The sequence below is a fragment of the Anguilla anguilla genome, chromosome 14 (genome assembly GCF_013347855.1).
Source record: "Anguilla anguilla isolate fAngAng1 chromosome 14, fAngAng1.pri, whole genome shotgun sequence".
NCBI classification, from domain to species: Eukaryota; Metazoa; Chordata; class Actinopteri; order Anguilliformes; family Anguillidae; genus Anguilla; species Anguilla anguilla.
The window spans coordinates 11,243,679-11,264,779 of record NC_049214.1 but is presented as its reverse complement, the minus strand read 5'-3'; the positions used below and the strand labels follow the sequence as shown (position 1 = coordinate 11,264,779).

Sequence of the window (21,101 nt, the reverse complement as noted above, 5' to 3'; positions counted from 1 at the left end):
AAAAGATGGAATCACTAGTTAACTATCACTGTGATGGGCTATAAGATCATATACATTATTAGGGGTGGGTGTGCAGTCTATACGCAGGGACTCTACAGATGTAAAGGTTTCCGAGTTACACAATTCCTCAAACTTCTAAACACAATGACATAACGTAACACAACATAAAACATAGCATAATGACAAGAACAGGCCACTAAAGGGTACCTAGTGCTCACTGTTTACCTACAAACTAGATAGTATCTAGCATCGTATCGAGCCTGGTCTTGAAAATCCCCAGGGCTGGTTTCACGGACAGAGATTAAGCTTAGTCCAAGACTAAACTGAGTTTGGTATGGAAAATCTCCATTCAAAATAGAATTTAGTCTAGGACTAGGCTCTATCTGTGGATACTAACAGGCCACCAGAGTTTCTGCCACAATGACAAGACCTGGCAAGTTATTCCACAGTGACTATACTGAGTGAAAATATGTGGATGGCACCCTTAAAAACAGAAAAAGGCACAAGCTGGTTTATGACAATCACATATGTGCTGCTGAGTGGATGTGTCACTGACAGCTGCTGTCCAATTCATCTGCTCCTTGTGAAATGTTTTTGTCTGGTCTTTGGGGCACACCCACATCGGCCACTAATTGTGCCTGCACACAACCTGCCTCTGCATTCGTAAGGTTCAGTAGTACATACACCGACATAAACCAAGGATTAAAAAGCAAGAAATGGCAAGTAGACACAGATATTAGAAGGAAGAGATATAACAAGCGAGGAAACATTTTTCATATCAAGTTAACAAAGACAAAAAGAAAAATCCAAACAATTCCCTTTATTTTCCTAAGATGGTGTTGATCTCGCATCCATCATTTTCATCTACCTTTGAATCTACCGAATGAACAGGTTCATGCTTTGTGATCATTACTTGGGTCCGTCAGACAACATAGGCAATTATCATCCACAAGCAGCCATTGCTCATTAAAACAATCCTGTAGGAGTCATACAACAACCCACAAACACCTGAGAGAGATATGTGAGGTCGGCTTGAAGTACAGTTTCAAGATCAATGACAAAGTATAAAACAAAACAAAAAACCCTTTTGAAACCTGAACATGGGACATATTTCTCTATCCAGGGAGTGCGGCCACTGTCTGGGGAGATTTCTAACCCTATTGTTTCGAAATGACTGGCTAACAGCTTTAGAAGTGGGAAGGCTAAGTCTGATATGCATATTCGACATCTTGTTTAGTATTCAGTTCAATGTATCACAGAGAAATCTGTGTTAATGCAATACAACCACGTTTTTAAATAAATACTATTTATTGAAAATATTGCATGTTGTTGGTCTTAAATTTCCTATTTCATTGATGACATGAGACATTTGTGACAGAATAAGGGAAGTTTCCTCTTACTTTCTATTTAAAAAAGAGAGATAGGAAGCAAAAAAGACATAATGAAGAGAAAGAAAAAACAGATAGATAAACATGTTCAAATGACATCCGTAGGGCACGTCAAGGACAATCCATCCCTCCTATTTAACCTGGCATCCAGATAAACACTGAACAGATTTCTGTGACACTTTGGCGTTTCCCTGCCAACGATCCATCATCAAAAGCATGTATTATCTTTAATAGGATCATTCTGATTAAAAACTTAAGTTCAAAAAAAGTTCTCATTGCACTCTGCTCTGTCTGGATTTCATGATTAAAAGTTTTTTGTTTTTTTTTTAACAAAGAATTAAAAAATTACAGAGAACAAGACAAAAAATCTAAAAAGAAAAAAGAAAAAAGATGGGCCGCACCAACGTAAATTTCAGCAATGATGAGATGGCAAAAGCAACACTGTTTGGTCCTATGTCCCGGTATGAACGTTGCAGTCGTAGTGATACTGATGGCATCGTGAGCGTGCCAGGGGTAGGCCCCTCCCAGTCACACCCCCAGCTTGTTGGCCTGTGTGAGAACCACCTTCAGCACTGGCATGAACGCGGACGTCTCGCTGAAGTTGCTGTTGCTAACGATGTGGGTGTGGATGTTCAAGCTGTCCGTGTAGGAGCGCGCCTCGATGCTCCGCGCCATGCTGTGCAGGCCGCCCACGATCGCCGGGGAGAGCTGCGAAAAAACATTTCCAACGCTTAACGCACTACCGGTCACCAAACTCCGAAAGCTCGAGACTATTCTATAAACAGCCTCTTCTCAAACACCCCCCTGCACTGGAACTTGAAACTCCATTAAAAGTATTAAACTCAGAACGTGAATATCAGAACAAGATTACCACTTTACAATCATGCCTATTTCAATGTCTGGTGGATGGGAAAACACGGTCACTCGCTTTGTCATTTACCACGTGGAACCACGTGCTGCCACTTGGTTAATGGTCCTTCCAGTTTGCCCAGTAATATTTTACCTGCGTTTACACAGCAGCAGTGGCATACTATAAAGATGGCACGCGTTCAGGAATGTAAATGAACTCACACGATGCTCAGTTCTGCCCAGCTCAAACTGTTTGTTTGCCTCAAACTGATGGAATACTTACAGTTTTCTCTCGTAGTTTATCGTACAGTAATTCCAGGCGTTTGTTGGCATCGTCCAGCTTCCTCTTGGTTTGCTGTAAGAGTGACAGTAATCCCATTTGAAAATGTTTTCTAACGGTTTTCCTCTGGCATGGAGCTGACCTACAACCTAGCAGCTGCATATCTGTGACCACAGACTCAGCAATAAGACTAGCATGGCAGCTCTATTCAACGCAACCCACGTAGCTGACTTTGTTCTTGTTAATAAATGCCACACCACATGATCTGCAATTGCTGTAATTGTTGGTTGCCCTTATGATAGTACTGTGAATGTGACTGGCGCAAAACCATTACTGAAAATGAGAACGTGAACAATGAAAACAAATGAACACACTGACAACATCACCGTATGATGAAGGGAACCTGCAACAGCCCGCACCTGCACTATCTCTGTGTGTAATAATACATGCTCACATCAAGTGATCATGCAGGCCGCTCACAGCGAGCACAGAAGAAACTACAACCATCGCTCCCCGGCCCTTTTAACAGGTGACGGGGGCTGAATTCAGAAGAACGCTAGGAGCAGTGGGGTAAGAAGCAGAGGGAAGATTTGGCGCGTGCGGCCGAGTGTTACCGGGTCAGTGGCAGCAGCCAGGCATTTCTGAATCAGCCCTTCAAATGTGGTCTTCAGGACGAGGTGCTCCTCTGGAATGGGCTTCTTGGTGATCTTCTCCGCAGGCATGGCCTGCACGGGCTGTGAAAACAGGCCAGTTTAAACCAAGAAAGCAACTTTCCACACGTGCACGTGTGACACTCCCAGATATACAGTACAGTTATACTTGCTCAACAGATGCACTATACAGGGGCGGGGTTTGAATGAAACTGGGTTGAGAGTGCGTCCTTTCTTTTTCAGCTTTACTGGCGAGTCCCTTGGTCTGCACCTCGCCACACAAGGGTAGCGTTTTTGGCTTTTGAATGTCAACCACAAAAATCAACAGAGGCAGGCCACCACAGCAGAGGTGCTTCTGGAAGCACAGGTTGCTATGCAAATAGTTTTTCTTAAATGACTAGGTGGAGTGTAAAGTCAAGCCTTGGGGCCTTCAAAGACCAAAAATACACCTCTCCACTTCCAAAACGGCCACTTTATTTCCTCTCATGTATAAAGTCTTCCTTGGTGCAAGCCAAGGATCGCTATGGCACTGGAAGTTATGGACCCCAAAGCACTCGACTGAAAACCCCCACTCATATAAAATCAGTGGCTCAGAAGCCTCCAGCAATATTGTTCATATGTTCAATATTTGAAGCATATACTTAAAGTCAGAGAAGTAACAGGATATTTGGTTCTGTTTTCTTCTTATTCGCTGACATTTTGCTGGGTAAAACAGCCACATTAAGGAGAAAAATAAGTAGGAGGAGCAGTAGCCATATGCATTAGACTAGCCGTCCAATCAGAGCTGTATCACTAATTTCCTAGCACTTCACCTATTCCACCTTAAGCAGAGTATGTCTCACAATAGGTGTTCTGTGTTTCCCGGAATATTTGTTGACATACAGTAGTTTAACATATAATACCATGACATATAATTGGGTGTATTTTGGGTGAATGCCAGTCATTTCTGGATCTCCACCCTATTCACGGTGGATGACTGAATGTTCTCATGCAACCTTCCCCTAACTATAGCTATGGAAAAATACAGAATGTGCTCCATGATGGGAAAAAAAAAATTCTCCTTTTATAATACCTGAATGATGTCTCCAATGGGAGCTCCTGGTGCACCCTCAACGTTCGCCTTCGGCATGGTGGGCTGCCTAGGGGGCGGGACAAGGGGCTGCTGGAGGCCGGGGTAAGGGGCCTGCACCCCAGGCTGGCCTGTGGGGAGCTGCTGGGGCTGCAGCGTGGGTGGAGCCTGCACCTGCGCTTGTGCCTGGGGGTCTCCCAGGGGGGCCATGATTGGCGCAGTGATCGGGGCAGGGGGGGTGTAGTTCTCTGGGACCTGGATAAAAGTGAAGGGGTGTGGGGAGGGAGTAAGAGCAGAAACAACCAATGCAGCAGAAATTCAGCAAACAAATACCATGCAAACGAACAGTTGTTCTTTCATCAAAATGAAACTTAAACTGTTAAAGGAAAAAAAAGCATTTTACTGCAATGCAAGCCTTTTCCAGAGGGTTATGTGACTACAATGGTTCATTGAGCTTTACCCAGTAATGCTAAATTATTTTATATATTCACCCAGTATTTTAATACACATTTCAGGGGCTGTTGGCCTCCCTAGTTATGAAAGATGGTCATCATTCCTGCAGTTCTCTGTTTATACTGCTCATGCGCCCCCCCTCCACAAGACAGATTTTGCCAATTCACATTTTACATAAATTACTGATTGTAATGGCTGGAATTATGCTGTAGTAATTTGGGTTATATTCTCTGAACTACATCAGAGCTCAATGAGGCATGCATACAGTGTGGCACGCCAATCAGCCCACAAAGGAAGTGGGCCTGCATACTAAATAGGTGACTGCCAGCCAAAATGAGAAGTAGAGAGTATGCTAACCCCCCTTTCTGTAAGCAGGCATGCATAGTGCATACTGAATCGATTTGAACCCCAATTCTGCACACTGTACACCACAGCCACCCCAAAATTAGTTCCACGTGCTGCGTGACATTCAGTTACCCTCCCAAAAGAGGTTCTGCACACTGTGTTACCCCTCCCTCTCCCAGGACGCCGCCCTGCAAACGCGCTTTTTGCACGGCGTGATATGTTAGCCCCCTGGGACCTTTAGCGTTGCCTGGCGCACTGAGCACGCTCACCTTCTTCTTCTTTGCCACCCGGCTCAAAGCAGGAGGATCGTTCCAACCGTTCTGAGGCCCTGTGGAGAAACGAAAGCACAGGAATCACTAATGTCTCCTGACGGCAGGATTCCACGCTTTCAGGCCAGAGCAGCAGATGAGGTTTTGCCTTCCTCGAGTATTCCAAAGCAATTATGTATTCAGCCTCAAATTATACTTGGAGGGAAGGGGGGATGGGGGGGGGGGGGGGGGGAATCAAAAACCAGTCTTACTGGATCTTCATTTTCCTTAAGACCAGTTAATTTAGTCCACTTACAAAATAAGATTAAGTTAAGTCTCCATTAGACCCCATTAGACTTACGAAGGCTCCCTAGAAGCGAAGTTGATGGCGAAGAAAATGTAATTACACAGCACGAGCAAATGAACAGCACGAGCAAACGAAGAGCACACTGGTGAATGGAAGCACAGCCTGTTACAGAAAGCACTCGCCTTCCCACCACTGAAATCAGTATTATAGATGAGAAAGGTTCTGTGTGCATAAAGACTATGAGGTGCCGTAACATCACACATCAATCGCTAATGCACCCTTACAGTGCCACTGTATGAACGCACGCACAGTACAGTCATTATCGTCGTCTTTGTGGAGATAAAAGGAAGCGACAAATAAAACAGACAGAGCCTTCAATCTACTGCTATTTCAGTCCAGCCTGAGATCAAAGGATAATCGCAAACACCCCGATTCGCTCTCATCAGTATAATGACTGACCTACTTAGGTCAGTGTTTAAAGCGCTGATCACACCCCCAGATTCAAGCCACAGCAGCTCTGACTGACGGGGGAAAGTGGGTCAACCCACAACAACTGTTTACTGTTTCATGACCCATCAGTTTGTCTGCTGTACTTACAGGTCTCAACACAGCTCTGGATGCAGCAGAGCTGCATCATTAACTACATGATACAGAAGGTAAAGCCCATTTCTCACCCCAATTTGAAAAAGCACCACCGTTTATATGATTTAATTTAGAAATTATTATTATATACAAAATGTTATTTTAGCATGAAAGCACTCTCAGATTAAATCAGGTTAAGAAGTTAGTGGAATCTTTGGAAAAATTAAAGCCAATGGTGATTTTCAATGCAATTTCAAAGCAACTGTGGCAAATTCACCTTCCATAAAACCAGCTGTGTCTTGGCCATTCATTCCCCCTGTAAATAAGATCACATGAAACAAGTGCATTCTGGGTCTGCTTTATGCCCATATGTTACAGGCAGGAAGACACCAGACAAAGTGTAAAAAAAAAATAACCGCGCAGTGCAAATGTTTTTAAAGGTGTTTTTCTTTTTTTCCATTTTTCTTTTTTTTTTTTTTTTTTTACAAATCCAAGGTCTTGCAAAAATAAGAAAGGTAAACCGGCTATCAGGTAAAAGCAAAACACCCAGTTAATTTGTAACCGGCAGAAATGAGCTAGCTGCTGTTCTGAAAGTGTGCAGTCAGGAGGAAATAGCTGATCAGGGGCAGATCCAGAGCCAGAACAGCTGGTAAAGGCCTTTGTTTTCGTCTTTTCCACATTACTGTGGCGAAGAGGAGTCAACAATGCGCTGACTCAGGGCCCTGAGAGGTGTGAATGGACCATCGCCTCAGCAGCTGCTCCTACACCCTTGACTGGGCATTAAACGACACGGCAACAACACATGAACACGCCGTGCTCAGAGAGGCATGAGCCGGTACAAACTCAACGCGTCATCCAGGATACTGGCTTCTACTTGACAACCGAGCATCACCAACAGGGGCGGTGATGAGTCTGCCTTAAAGGGGCCTTTTTGGGAAGCCCAAGTCGCTGCAAAATAATCCACGATTGCCTTAAATTCAACATTCGCAGCACGAGTCACCTGAAATGCGGATAGAAACTGTATTTGTGTGTTTGCTTGGATGTGCCAAATGGACACCATGAAGATGGAAGAGGCTACATCCTGCCCAGGGCTTTGCTTTAAAGCAGAATGACCCAAGGTGCCTGATCAGGGGGGGACTTGTGGAACATTCAGTGTTCACACGGGTGCACAAAACGTGCGTGTGCTATTTTCCTGTTGTAATCATTCTGTTGCCACGATACGGGTGAAGATTAGCACTCGGTATCGCCCGCCCCCTCGGACGCGATGGCTTCAGGCTTCAGACTGATTCCCAGCACGGCTTCAGGAACCAAACCAGCAGTCATCAGAGGGCGAGCCCCTGTTCAGGCCTGACCCTCCAGTGACTGCACTGCACAAGCACCATGCCCAAAAAGGCCCACATGCATCTCCATTACTGTCTTCCATGAAGGGGCATTTGGCTGGGCGCCATCTGACCAGGGCACACTCATTGCACCCAGCTGACCAGCTGACATCTCATTCATATGCTGCTCTACAGCGCTCAGTTGGCATTCAGTTCTATAACGTCTGCCAATCTGCACTGAGAGGACTGAGAAGCTGTTACTGAAGCATGCATCAGGTACGGCCCCCTGGGGATTCACACGAGGTCTGTGCCTAAGACAGACACCTGCTTCCACTACCTGCTTCTCTGGCTGACTGCCAAATAACTGACAGTACCAACGTTTGAAAAGCGCAGTACAAGAGAATGCATTTTTACACATCCAAAAAAAAAAATCCGTTATCAATTTGGTTGGATCTCCCCCCACCAAAAGGTGCATCAGCTGAATACACTGTCTGGGATCTCCAAGTGATTTTTTAAAATGCCACATGTACACGTCTCAGCACAATCCTTCACAGGTGTGAGCCGTGAAGACAGCTGGTCAAGGACAAACTGAAATCATACACAGCTTTTTAGCTGTTGTTTCTCTTCAGTGGCAAGATATGAAATGCATAATGTGTGATATACAGTATACTTCTTCAGACCAAAACATCCTGCCTTCCATTCCACAGACGAGATTAAAAAAAGAGAAGTAAAACATGAGCAGACACCACATCCTCATTGGTGGCACTTCTCTTTTTGCTCTTGGTTTCATCTGCGAGTCTGTCAGGTCCCATTCTCAGTAAGCTATTATAAGCCTGAGAGAAAGCAGGCAGAGACATTTCTTCAGCACTAACTGAAAGGTATTCTTCTCCTCCTTAATGCACCCCCACAGGTCCTTCCCTGGTTCTCTGCATACTGTGAAATTCCAGTTACCAATGTTACAGCCAACAGCACAGGCTGTCATGCGCTGCACATGTTATGCACAATGTATACACAAGGCCAGAGTGAGCACAGGAAGTGTTGTTAGTACAAGAAGACCAGCTGCATGGGCTAGAATAAAACAGAGCACGCAGTTATCTAAAAGGCAGTTACGGGGACAGGGTTGTGTGTGACAAGGCATGTGGGACATTCAAGGACTAAGTGACAAAGAGAAATACAACAGAAAATAACAATCGTTCTAATCCTCAATTATGCATACTCTTGAAAAAATAAAAAGATGAATACTTAACATTTCGGTTAAGACAAATGCATGAACCGTTTGCAGTGTTCTACACCTGCACACCGGGTAGGTAGGGTAGAGTGTGTGCAAAGCGCCCTGACGGAGCGGGCGGTTTGTGAGGTACGGGCGGGGAGGAGGCGGAGCTGGTGCAGACCTGTTCTCTGTGAGGCGGGCACCAGGTTGGGCTCAGGCTCTGTACCTGTTGGTCCTGTGGGCGGAGGAGGCAGGTAGGAGGCGGGCGCTCCGGGCCCGCTGTGCTGAAAGGAGGCTCCGGAGGACAGAGGAGGAGGAGAGAAGGACGAGGTCGGAGGAGAGAAGGACGAGGTCGGAGGAGGAGGATGATGAGCGAGAGGAGAGGGGCCACCGGACACCCCCGGAGAGGGAAAGACTGGATGGGGAGGGTGGGAGGTGGGTGGGTGCATGTAGGGTGGATAGGCAGCCACAGGGGAGGAAGAGGAGGGAGGAAGATGAGGATGTGCGGCAGCTGTGTACTGGTGAGGCTGATAGATAGCTGGTCCCCCAGCTCCAGGGACGTAATGCTGGATCTGGGGGTAAGCTACGTTCATACAGACACAATACAACACAAGAGAAAGAACAGAGGTGGTTAGAGTAAGAGACGTGTTAGGGCTGCAGCAACACGGAGACCCACAAAATAACTGAAAATAAGGAATGCATTTGAAGGGAGTTTTTCTTCTCCTTTCGGATATATATAGTATACAATCTGTACAATAAAAATATCATTCCTTTCCATTTTCACACAAGCTGTTAGGTCAAAGTTTGGTTATGTACAGTCAGATAAAAGCCAATCCAACAACCATTCTCAATTTGAAATGAGAATGCTGTGCTGCCATTTCAGCAATACAGCCTGGAAAATGTCATGCAAATACAGTTAAATGCCAACCTAGCCCAACAGCAATTCTCAGACTGACAATATAATTAGTAAAAACATGCTGTTCTGCATGCTGCTTAAAATATTCCTAAATTCAAGCCTTGAGCAGAAGTCATAGAAGTCGTTAGAAGGGAAGGAGAATGCATCCTGATTTCTTTATTTGTTTTTTGCTTGGGTTTTGTGTTAAACCACAGATCAGATTTACCGGGATAGAATGAACCCAATGCTATCGTTCTATTGTTTTAATGTTTTGTTTTGATAAAGCGTTTTCTGCCCCCGACTCCAAATGCCATGGGGGGCGGGGTCAGGGGCGGCAGCTCTGACCCTGTGTCCCGGCCGTACTTACGGTGGGGGTACTGCTGGGGGTACGGGTATCCCGCGCCGCTGGAGGCCGGCACAGGGGGGGCGGCCTGGGGCTGCAGCACAAACCCCGGGGGTGCAGGTTCTGCCTGGACCGGAGGCTGCAGGGAGAGAGAGGAATCTGCAGTCAGCACAGGGGCGCACCAGGAGCGCCCCCACAAACCTGACCTGTGGGGCAGACTCTGTGTGGAGACACGCTCAGAGAGGCCAGGAGAGAAAAGGGGCCGTCTCAGGTCTCACACAGACTCCAGCTGGGACACAATCCCGGCTCAAAGGAGCTCAGATTAGAACTCAGATGTCGAAAAAAGGACACATCAAATAACAATTTGGCCCGAGTCTGACTGTGAGGTGGCCAATGTCATCGAAGGTGAGCCGAACAAGGCCGCCAGCTTCGGGAGATGGGCTAACACGCCCTGCACACTCTTCTTCTGTCCGCTCTACGCTGGGTGAAAATGTTTCATTCGCCAAACCATCTCACTTTAAGCATATGATCACATACATAACGATTCAGAAGACCAGCAATTCCTCATGCTTGCTTGTGTATTGCTGCATAATCACTGCCCCCTACACAAGATATTTATAACAAGCTGCTACAGGCCATCATGTGCTAGAAAAGAAAGGCAGGAGTGGTGAAAAAGTCACAATTAAAACTAGATCTACCGAATCCGAGAAATCTACAGAAATCAGCAAGCAATGGCACGAGCGTGTGTGTACACACTACCAGACCAGACAAAACAGAAAAGAGAATACACGTAGAACATATTCATTTAGATACACAAAGGCTGCAATACCTGGGGGAGGAAAATGGTTAAATCGAAACAAGAACCTCGCAAATGAAATTTTACAGATAAAGGCAGACACTGATAACAGAACTGTGGCAAGTCTTGGCTGAACATAGTGAACACAGCAACACAATTCCACGTGAGTCTTTGGAAACTGGAGCCTTGAGCAAAGGTGACAGAGAAGATGTGAAGCTGCACAGCGCGCCTACATGAGCATTTCATTTCTCTGGGACAGCGGCTGATTAGAGATGGAGGGTGCGTAGAACGGGCCAGCGCAGGTGCAGTAGGGGTGTGGAGCTATCTATGGGGACAGCATGCAGTAAAAGGGGGGACTCCATGCACACTAAGAGCCTCAGAGATTCTGACCTGGGGGGGGCCAGGGAGGGGGGAAGGGGGGGGGCAGGTGCTGTGACCACATGCTGCCGTCTACTGCATCATGCCACATCAGCAAGGCAGGCTTTGGAACAAGCACCCTGCGCTTCAGGACCATCACTTCCACTCTGCACTGATTAGTTTACAGTTATCTGTAATTGCTCTGTTAATTAAGCATTAGGTTTATGAGGACAGCATAACAAGAAGCAGGAGGGGAATGTCCCAACTTGCAAGAAGAGCTGGAAAATTATTCAGTCAAAAGTGAACAAAACAAAATAATCACATACGTACATACAAACATATATACATGTGAGAACACCAATAAAGGTACAGTTTGGTAATAATCAGAAGTAGCATGTGATGAGTTAATGCTGAGTTTGCAGGTCATTAGATCAAATGAGGTTGAGAGGTCATCACAGCGGTGTGTGCTGATTGGCTGACTGGCAGGAGAGAGAGAGGAAACAGTGAGAGCACATGCAGACAGGAGAAGTGGATCAGGTGCTCCATCCCAGTATAGGGGCAAACAGAGAGGCCTCGGTCGCGAGTGTGGCATGAGCAGGCGTTAGCAGTGTGGTCACAGCCAAAGGGGGCGGGGTGGGGGGTGGGGGGTGGGGGGGGGGGTGCTATACCTGCGGATCTGAGGCGGGGCCTACCGGAGCAGGGATACTGGGAAGAGCTGTGGGGGTTTGGTTACTCCAGGATGTGATAGTAGAGGCAGACCTAACCTGAATCGGGACAGAGACACAGACACCGACGATGGGCACGGAATGAGGAACCAAGAAACGAGTGGAGAGCAGACGCCAAAATAAATGGAAAAACCAACTAAAACCGGTTTCTCATCGTTTAAAACTATGGTAATGACCACAGAGATATATTCTACTACCATATATAGTTTGACAAAGCTGTTCAGTTTGATCAGCCAAGGAAGCCAAGGTATAGACAAGCAAAAACAAATATCATCCTGATTCGATGTTACTTTGGAAAGGCAGCTAAACTACAGTACATATTTGGTTATTACATTTGCTATACGCTATAAGCATAATAAAACCGAACAATCTTCACCAAAATCAGGATTATTTTCTAAAAGCTAGCCACGATCACACACACGTTGCAAGATGTTGCCTAAAATAAAAAGGCTCGCAATAATCTTTGCAGTTGGTAGGCAAGGAGTCCCTGAGTAAGTTCAGTGGGTCAGTGGGTCTGAGGATATGCTCATCATCTGTGATGTCATGCACCTGCTGGATGTAAATGAGTTGTTAGCAAGGGCTAAGTGGTGGCTGCTGAAGGATCCCAGGAACATAGCTTTGAGGTGGCCTTTTTCCACAGGCATCAGGGAGAGTACTGCACACACACACACAATTCAGCAGAGCCCTGAGCCTGTGTGAGTGAGACACTTACCTGCTGGTAATACTGAGGTGGAGCTGTCGGCACATGAGTGGGCTGAGGGGGGTGGGGGGTATGGGGGGGCTGGACTGGGGCATAGGCCTGCACGGCTGGGGCGGCCACCGGGGCCGACGGCTGGGCGGGTTGGGAGGGCGGGGCAGGCTGGGCGGGGCCTGGGGCGGCAGGCAGGGCGGGCGTGGCTGTCTCCTCTCCCAGGGCTCTGCGTAGACGCGCCCGCAAGAGCTGAATGGCTACCTGGTAACACAGATACATACGCACACCATGACCAACACTGCGACAGCACATATACACCATGACCAACACTGCAGCAACACAGACACACCATGACCAACACTGCAGCAACACAGAAACACCATGACCAACACTGCGACAGCACATACACACCATGACCAACACTACAGCAGCACAGACACACCATGACCAACACTGCGACAGCACATACACACCATGACCAACACTACAGCAGCACAGACACACCATGACCAACACTACAGCAGCACAGACACACCATGACCAACACTGCAGCAACACATACACACCATGACCAACACTACAGCAGCACATACACACCATGACCAACACTACAGCAGCACAGACACACCATGACCAACACTACAGCAGCACAGACACACCATGACCAACATTGTGACAGCACATACACACCATGACCAACACTACAGCAGCAGACACACCATGACCAACACTGCAGCAACACATACACACCATGACCAACATTGTGACAGCACATACACACCATGACCAACACTACAGCAACACATACACACCATGACCAACACTGCGACAGCACATACACACCATGACCAACACTACAGCAGCACAGACACACCATGACCAACACTACAGCAGCACAGACACACCATGACCAACACTACAGCAGCACAGACACACCATGACCAACACTACAGCAGCACAGACACACCATGACCAACACCGCAGCAGCACATACACACCACGACCAACACTGCGACAGCACATACACACCATGACCAACACTACAGCAGCACAGACACACCATGACCAACACTACAGCAGCACAGACACACCATGACCAACATTGTGACAGCACATACACACCATGACCAACACTACAGCAGCACAGACACACCATGACCAACACTGCAGCAACACAGACACACCATGACCAACACTGCAGCAACACATACACACCATGACCAACACTGCGACAGCACATACATGCCATGACCAACACTGCAGCAACACATACACACCATGACCAATACTGCGACAGCACATACACACCATGACCAACACTACAGCAGCACAGACACACCATGACCAACACTGCAGCAGCACAGAAACACCATGACCAAAACTACAGCAGCACAGACACACCATGACCAACACTACAGCAGCACAGACACACCATGACCAACATTGCGACAGCACATACACACCATGACCAACATTGCGACAGCACATATACACCATGACATTACATTTATTTAGCAGACGCTTTTATCCAAAGCGACGTACAAACACATCATGACCAACACATGAGAGAGAAGGAGGGAGCGCACAGCTCACCTGGTCGCTGTTTTCAGGCAGGTAAGCCATGGCGGTGAGCAGGCTGCCCTGCGATGCCAGCAGGCCGGCGTACTGGCTCATCTTCTCGGCCAGGAGGGTACCCACCACCACAGGGCTGGCGCCCTGCGTCTGCTCCACGGCCTTCCGCAGCACCACCACCTTCTCCACCAGGTCCTGCGGGGGCAGAGACAGGGTGAGGGGGCGTCAAAGCCCAGCCCAGCCCAGCCCAGCCCAGCCCAGCCCAGCCCAGCCAAGCCCAGCCAATCCCAGCCAAGCCAAGCCAAGCCAAGCCAAGCCCAGCCCAGCCCAGCCAATCCCAGCCCAGCCCAGCCGCAGCTGCAGCTCTCCAGAGTGCACCGCTTTACAGCACCAGGCATCATCATTCACATTCACATTTAAGTACAGGATCCACAAAAGATACAGATCACTGTACGCTGTGGTGTTGCTTATCTTTTGCTGGCAGATTTTCATTTATACCCCAGGCTATTATATCTGCACGGTGACCTCCGAACTGTGGGGACCCCATGTCACTCATCCAGTGTCAGGTTCATGGCTTGGGCAAAGTCACGCTGGTTTAAAAATCCAATTCATTCCAATGGCATAATAGACAGATGTTCTCCATTGACCTGCCTGTGCATTTTCACAGTAATGCCATCGAGCGAGTGTCGATCCATGTGATACGAGCCATGGAGGTTACAGGGTAGGGATGTGCAGTCTTACAGACTGCAGTCTGCCTTGGTCACTGCATTTTATTCATTTAACACCTGCTTTTTTTCCCCCCAAATCATTTCTACAGTGCAAAACCTGGATAAAAAGGTTCAGGCGCATGTTCCCAGCTTACCTGCAGAGAAAGGGGGGAGTGGCTCTCCTGTGCTCTGGCCCAGCACGCCACCAGCTTCTCCACGTTACCAGCGCAGACGTAGCACAGGCAGGCCTGGGGCTGCAGATCGGCGTCCGCCTCCAGACGAGACCCGAGCAGGTCTGGAGAAAAACACACGCACATGCGCGCGCACACACACACACACACACACACGCACGCGCACGCACACGCACTCATCAGATGTGCCTGACGTTTCACTTTCCTGGTCCTCGCTACACTCCACTGCATCATTAGAGTTGTCATTCTGGCACCACAAACACCCGCCCACCTCACCACCAGTGATTCTGTAAATACGTATGAGGCACGGATGGCACAGGGCTTCCACACTAGCACACAATGGAAAGAAACCTCATGCTGTGCTTTAGTTACTTGCTAAGGAGAAAGCTTGACACCACAGGTATAGAGTCTCAGATGCCACTGACATAACATGGATCTAAAGAACACCAGGCAGAGGAGCTGAGGCAGAGAGGGACGTCCTCACCACACAGAGCGGAGAACTCCTCTGGGCTTGCATAGGTCAGCACCGCCGCCAGCGCCTCCTTCCAATTCTGCAGGTCGCACGTCTCCAGGATGTCCCGCCAATCGTTGGTAACCACGGCGCTGATCAGCTGGAGGGGGCGGAGGCAGCAGGAAAACATTCGGTAAGCCCGCTTCATTTCCAAATGGGATTTCATAAGCAACCGGGGCGCAACCCTGGGCCAATGCAAATCCAATCTGGATAACTGCCGGGGAATCTCATCTCCTGCCATAATCTCTCTCTTTTCTTTCCTCATTAACCTTGATGTCAGGGAGAGCGGTAGAGAGTGCAATGTAATGTTGAGCCCTACTGATACCATTCTGTGTGCTTACTTCTGACTTGCCTATTACCACTGGAGCCAGGTGAGAGTTTGCAATCTCACCTTGGTGATTCTGCTGCTTGTCTTCTCAAAGTACTTCTTCTGAGTCTTCTCCAGCAGCTCTGGTCCCCCCGCAATGGCCAGGATGATGCTGTCTGCCATGCGGTTGTCATGGAGACAGAGCTCCACGGCACTCTCAAAATCCCCGGTAAGCAAGGCCTCGGTTATCAGTCCGTCCACGCCTGCAGCACATCGGGCCAAAGTTAAATCCAACTACTCCATCGCACAGGACACACAGATACACATGCATACACACAAAATCACACACGTGACCGCACATTCACACAAGCACACACACAACTACGCACACCATGTGCACACGCATTTGCCAAACAAATACGTAAATGCATGCACAAAGGTGCACAGACAAACGGACAGGCATATGCTCACACAGACACACTCACAGATTACGTTGCAGAGGCAAGAGAATAGGCTCCCGGCAGGTCAAACATTCCAGTCGCTTTAATTTATTGATTGTATTAGCTGGTGCTGTAGTGCGTTAAATTCACTGGCAGTTTCCACATTATCACAGTCCTCGGGATGGCAGGTGGGTCCCCATGTGATTGTTCTGACTGTAAGCCGCTTAAGTCAAGAAGATACATTCATTCCCTCCTCAAATTGCCACCTGCTGGGTACTTATCTGAAGAACCGATGCACCAAGAAAGTCAAAATAAAGACGACCAAAAGAAAAACGAGATGACTATACTATTCTCACGTTTTCTGTACCATCTTTCTCTCTCTTTGGTGTTTACTGCCTGCTATACCACAAGTAATATCCCAGATAAGAGGAGGTTGGAGCAGTAAGAGTAGGTAGGAGTAGTAAGAGTAGGTCGGAGCAGTAAGAGTAGGTCGGAGCAGTAAGAGTAGGTAGGAGTAGTAAGAGTAGGTCGGAGCAGTAAGAGTAGGTCGGAGCAGTAAGAGTAGGTCGGAGCACTAAGAGTAGGTCGGAGCACTAAGAGTAGTAAGAGTAGGTCGGAGTAGTAAGAGTAGGTCAGACCTGTAAGTAAGAGAAGGAAGAACAGAACTTGCCTTCAGTGACTTTGAGGTTAATTGCATCTGTGGCCTCCACACAGACTTCTCCTTCATCGGCTTCTTTCTCTTCCATCTGTAAGCCGAAAACATAACAGAGAGAGCAAGTGAAGGCACCAAAAAAGCAAAAGTGCACCTTGACAGAACATCAATTAAACATATTGCCCATAAAACAATATAGTGGCTTGTAACAAACTCCAGACAATGCTGCACAGGAATGCTGTTGAACATCCTGTGACAAAACTACATGTTTTTTTTTTGTTTTTTTGGTGGAGCATAAACAACTTAGGGCCTGAGTGGGACATCGGGGGCTTTGGGCAGGCAGATGTGGTGGGTAAGTGTACCTCATTCAGATTGACCTCTTCCTCTTGAAGAGCAGGTTCCGCATTAGTGATCTCCTCAGACCCCAAGTCAATCTCCGGTTCAACCTCAGGTTCCACTTCAGGTTCCAGATCGAGCTGGGGTTCAGATGTGAGGTCAACTGGAGGTTTAAGGTCAAGCTGAGGTTCGGGTTCAACATCAACCTGGGGTTCAGGTATAGGGTCAACCTGTGGTGCAGTTACAGGTTCAACCTGCTGTACAGGTATAGAGTCAACCTGTGGTGCAGGTACATGTTCAACCTGCTGTACAGGTATAGAGTCAACCTGTTGTACAGGAATAGAGTCAAACTGTTGTGTTTGTATTGTGTCAAACTGCTGTGTTTGTATAGTGTCAAATTGTGTTTGTATAGGGTCAAACTGCATTTGTATAGGGTCAAACTGAGGGTCAGGTATAGGGGCAAACTGTGCAGTGTTGAAGTGAGGGTCAGGAATGAGGTCAAAATGGGAGTCAGGTATAAGGTCAAACTGTGGTTCAGGAAGAGGATGTTGGTATGGTTCGGGTACGCCAAGCTGAGGCTCAGGTGGAAAATGAATCTGCGGTTCAGGCATAACGGCAAGCAGCTGCGGCTGAGCCAAAACATCAATCGGCGGCTGGGACAGAGGGCCAAGCTGAGGTTCAGGCATAATCAAAGGCTGGGCGTCAGGTATAGCATCAAACTGAGCTTCAGGTAAAATGCAAGGCAGAGCTTCAGTTATAGCATCAAACTGAGCTTCAGGTAAAATGCTCGGCTGAGCTTCAGGTACAGCATCAAACTGAGCTTCAGGTAAAATGCTCGGCTGAGCTTCAGTTATAGCATCAAACTGAACTTCTGGTAAAATGCTCGGCTGAGCTTCAGGTACAGCATCAAACTGAGCTTCAGGTAAAATGCTCGGCTGGGCTTCAGGTTTATCATCAAGCCGAGCTTCTGGAATAATGTCAATCTGAGGTTGGGGAATAATGCAAGGCTGAGCTTCCGGTATAACGTCAAGCTGCAGTTCAGGTACATGGTCAAGCTGTGCTCCTGGTATGACATCAAACGGTGGTTCAGGTTTAAACTGAACCTGTGACTCAGGTAGGACATCGAGGAGTGGCTGAGAAACAAGCTCGGGCTGTGGCACAGGCGTAATGTCAAGCGGCGCCTCGGGTGTTAGCTCAGGTTGAAGGACAAGCGCGGGTTCTGGAGAAAGCTCAGCGGGCGGGGGCTGGGGCTCAAGTAGAGGGTCACCCGCAACTTTAAGCTCAAGCTCAGGTCCGGACTGAAGGTCGAGAGCGGGCTGGGGCTCAGAAATGGGCTGGAGGGCAGGCTGAGGTTCAAGGACGGGCACAGGCTGAGGTTCAGCGTCAGGAGCAGAAACGGGCTGCATACACACACACCAGGAGAGGAGGGGATGGAGAGAGAGGGGATGGAAGGATGTGCACATTCACACAAGATTCAGCAAATGAAAGCATTAGGCTCATGGTTAGACAATCATCATCAAAATCACTATAACTGAACTGAGGAGACGGATGCCCATTTTCGGTTAAATAATTTCCCATCGAAACTCACACAGGATCCAGTTTGATTTTTTATCATATGCACTTGGCAGAAGGACAATGATCATGTGTCACTCTAACTCCCAACTATGCTCCTTGACTGTCACTGTGTTTTTATTCCAGTAAACACTGGAAATATCCGGATTTGATTATGTACCATTGCACACATCATCGCATTGAGAATGGATGCCATCAAACTCTGAAACACCCATTTTAATTTTTTTTAATTTAAAATTATGGATTGTACTAAAATGAATACACCTGCGACATTCAAGGACCACAGACCCCAAGATGTGGTTGTTGTAAGGTTGCATTATTTAAATTACTGTGAGAATTAGATAATTTAGATTAGCTTGCCTTTAGCACAGCTCAAGAGAAGAGCCAGGAAAGCATGAAAGATGAATATGCAGAAGAAATATTAAATGTATTTTTTCAGTTTCCATAATATGGTAATATATTCCACCAAAGCATCTTCATAAATTTTTTCTCCACTAATCTTAGCATTAATTTAAAACATAATTTATTTGTTCACTAAACCACACTGTATCAGCAATACATTTTAAAACCTGCCATTTAATGAACCCCTTCATTAAATGAACAGAATTCAATTTAAAAATTGAAATTCTTTGAACAGCTACAATTCACATTTATTTTACAGCCCTAACTTCAACATGGTAAATATAATAGTTATTTTGCTATGACTCAAGAAAAACAATTGTGTGCAATAAAAAACATGTTTCTCACTTAATTACTTCAAGTTAGAAAAAAATACATAAAATATAATTTAACTATCTGAAAGTTAAAACGGACCCTTAGGTCCAAACAATTGTTACTTATTTGGCAAAACATTTTTGTGTGTCTTCCATGACTTTGATATTCACATACTAAATAAATTGAAAATATATCCGAAAGATCAAGCAGCCTGTACACACTGTTTTAATTACAAACCAATGTTGAAATATAAATTTATATAAAATTATATCAATCTAAGAATAATACTCTATGTTAATACAGAATACCGAAACAGAGCTAACAAAGCTCAACTGGACCCGTTACCTCCTCTGGTGTAATATCTTCTTTCTGGAGTGCTGCTTCAATCTGCGGAGCAAAGGGCATTTGCACAGTTAAATGACAGCACAGGGAAGCCAGAGATGGATCCAGAAGGCTTTCTCTTGATGATTTTTTTTACATTTCTGCAAGAAATTACGATACAGGCTAATAGACTAATATCCACTCTCAAGCTTTCAAACAAGGGTCAAATGTAAAATATTACTGAGTACAACTGGATGGTTAGAAAAGCAGTTCAGAACTCACCTTTAAAGCAAGTTCCTCTTTCTTATATCCCAAAAGTTCCAAGTATTTTCCACGTGTGTCGTCCTCAAAATTGACCTGCATACACGACAAATGAGTGTGGCCAAAAAGATTGGGAATATAAAGAAAAGACACCAATGACCACTCATTGTAAAATATCACTTACAGCACAGTTCAGCTTTTTTGGTACCTCATGAGTTGAGTGTGTGAAAGCAGTCCCAAATAAGCAAAATTCACTGTGCAAATTTAGCAATGAAGTTTTGGAAAAACAGTCAACCAGTAGCCAATCCAAGTGCCAAGAACACAAACCAGGATCTCCCAGCCAGACTACAAATAATCAATTCCAACAAGGTGCCAGTCACTGTACACAAATCCCACAGTAACATGACTGCTTTTCTGAGTTCAGAGGTCATGGGAACACTGAACACACAAGCTATACAGCAGAAAAGAGTCCAACATCAGCTTCTAATCGTATGTGTCTTTCTGAACAATTTACATTATGTTATGCGCCACAATGTATAAGGTTTATCCACAAGTTCTGTTGCAGGCTTCTCTAAAAGGTTTGTAGGAAGAAGAAGAAAAATTTGCCACCTTTAAGAAAGACCACAGGGTCCTTTCAAACTCGCTCTGGGCAGCCTCGATTTTTGACTGGCAGAAGTCCACAAAATTTCCAGCTGTCATGGTGGCCTGCAGCTTGCTGGAGCGGTCGAGGAAGTCTGTTTCCGTGACGACCTGGCTAACATGAACAATGTGGAGAGTGGGCTGCTGTGGCTGCTGGGGTGTTGGCTTGACGTTCTCCAGGGAGACCAGTTTTCCCCCAAACTGTAAACAAATAAAAAAAATGATACAGCAAAACAAACTTGTTTTGAATTAGAGCAGAAATTCTGCCCTCCTTTCTGTATGTTTTGGTTCACTCATACAGGAAGAAAGCAGAGAGGGTAACAGATAGAGAAGGAATCACAGATTATAGGGTGCCATGGCGACAGCAGACT

The 21,101-nt window shown here is 46.6% G+C and overlaps 1 protein-coding gene across 13 annotated transcripts in view; it reads right to left on the bottom strand.

The window, feature by feature from the left end:
* Nucleotides 1-800: 800 nt before the first annotated feature.
* sec31a (SEC31 homolog A, COPII coat complex component) overlaps nt 801-21,101 on the bottom strand; it is a 29,536-nt gene continuing 9,235 nt past the window's right edge. For 2 of the 13 annotated variants that reach the window (XM_035391665.1, XM_035391664.1), the window contains exons 11-29: nt 20,701-20,931; nt 20,113-20,187; nt 19,855-19,896; nt 17,250-18,623; nt 16,906-16,981; nt 15,880-16,058; nt 15,462-15,588; nt 14,942-15,081; nt 14,101-14,274; nt 12,529-12,768; nt 11,760-11,855; nt 9,963-10,077; nt 8,882-9,283; nt 6,449-6,487; nt 5,304-5,362; nt 4,240-4,491; nt 3,132-3,251; nt 2,521-2,592; nt 801-2,096 (exon numbers count right to left, since the gene is read on the bottom strand). In XM_035391665.1, coding sequence (XP_035247556.1) covers nt 1,917-2,096; nt 2,521-2,592; nt 3,132-3,251; nt 4,240-4,491; nt 5,304-5,362; nt 6,449-6,487; nt 8,882-9,283; nt 9,963-10,077; nt 11,760-11,855; nt 12,529-12,768; nt 14,101-14,274; nt 14,942-15,081; nt 15,462-15,588; nt 15,880-16,058; nt 16,906-16,981; nt 17,250-18,623; nt 19,855-19,896; nt 20,113-20,187; nt 20,701-20,931 — 3,993 coding nt within the window. In that variant the 3' untranslated portion in view covers nt 801-1,916. The remainder of the gene's footprint in view (nt 2,097-2,520; nt 2,593-3,131; nt 3,252-4,239; nt 4,492-5,303; nt 5,363-6,448; nt 6,488-8,881; nt 9,284-9,962; nt 10,078-11,759; nt 11,856-12,528; nt 12,769-14,100; nt 14,275-14,941; nt 15,082-15,461; nt 15,589-15,879; nt 16,059-16,905; nt 16,982-17,249; nt 18,624-19,854; nt 19,897-20,112; nt 20,188-20,700; nt 20,932-21,101) is intronic. The other 11 variants (XM_035391673.1, XM_035391674.1, XM_035391668.1 and 8 more) reach the window with 11 other exon arrangements.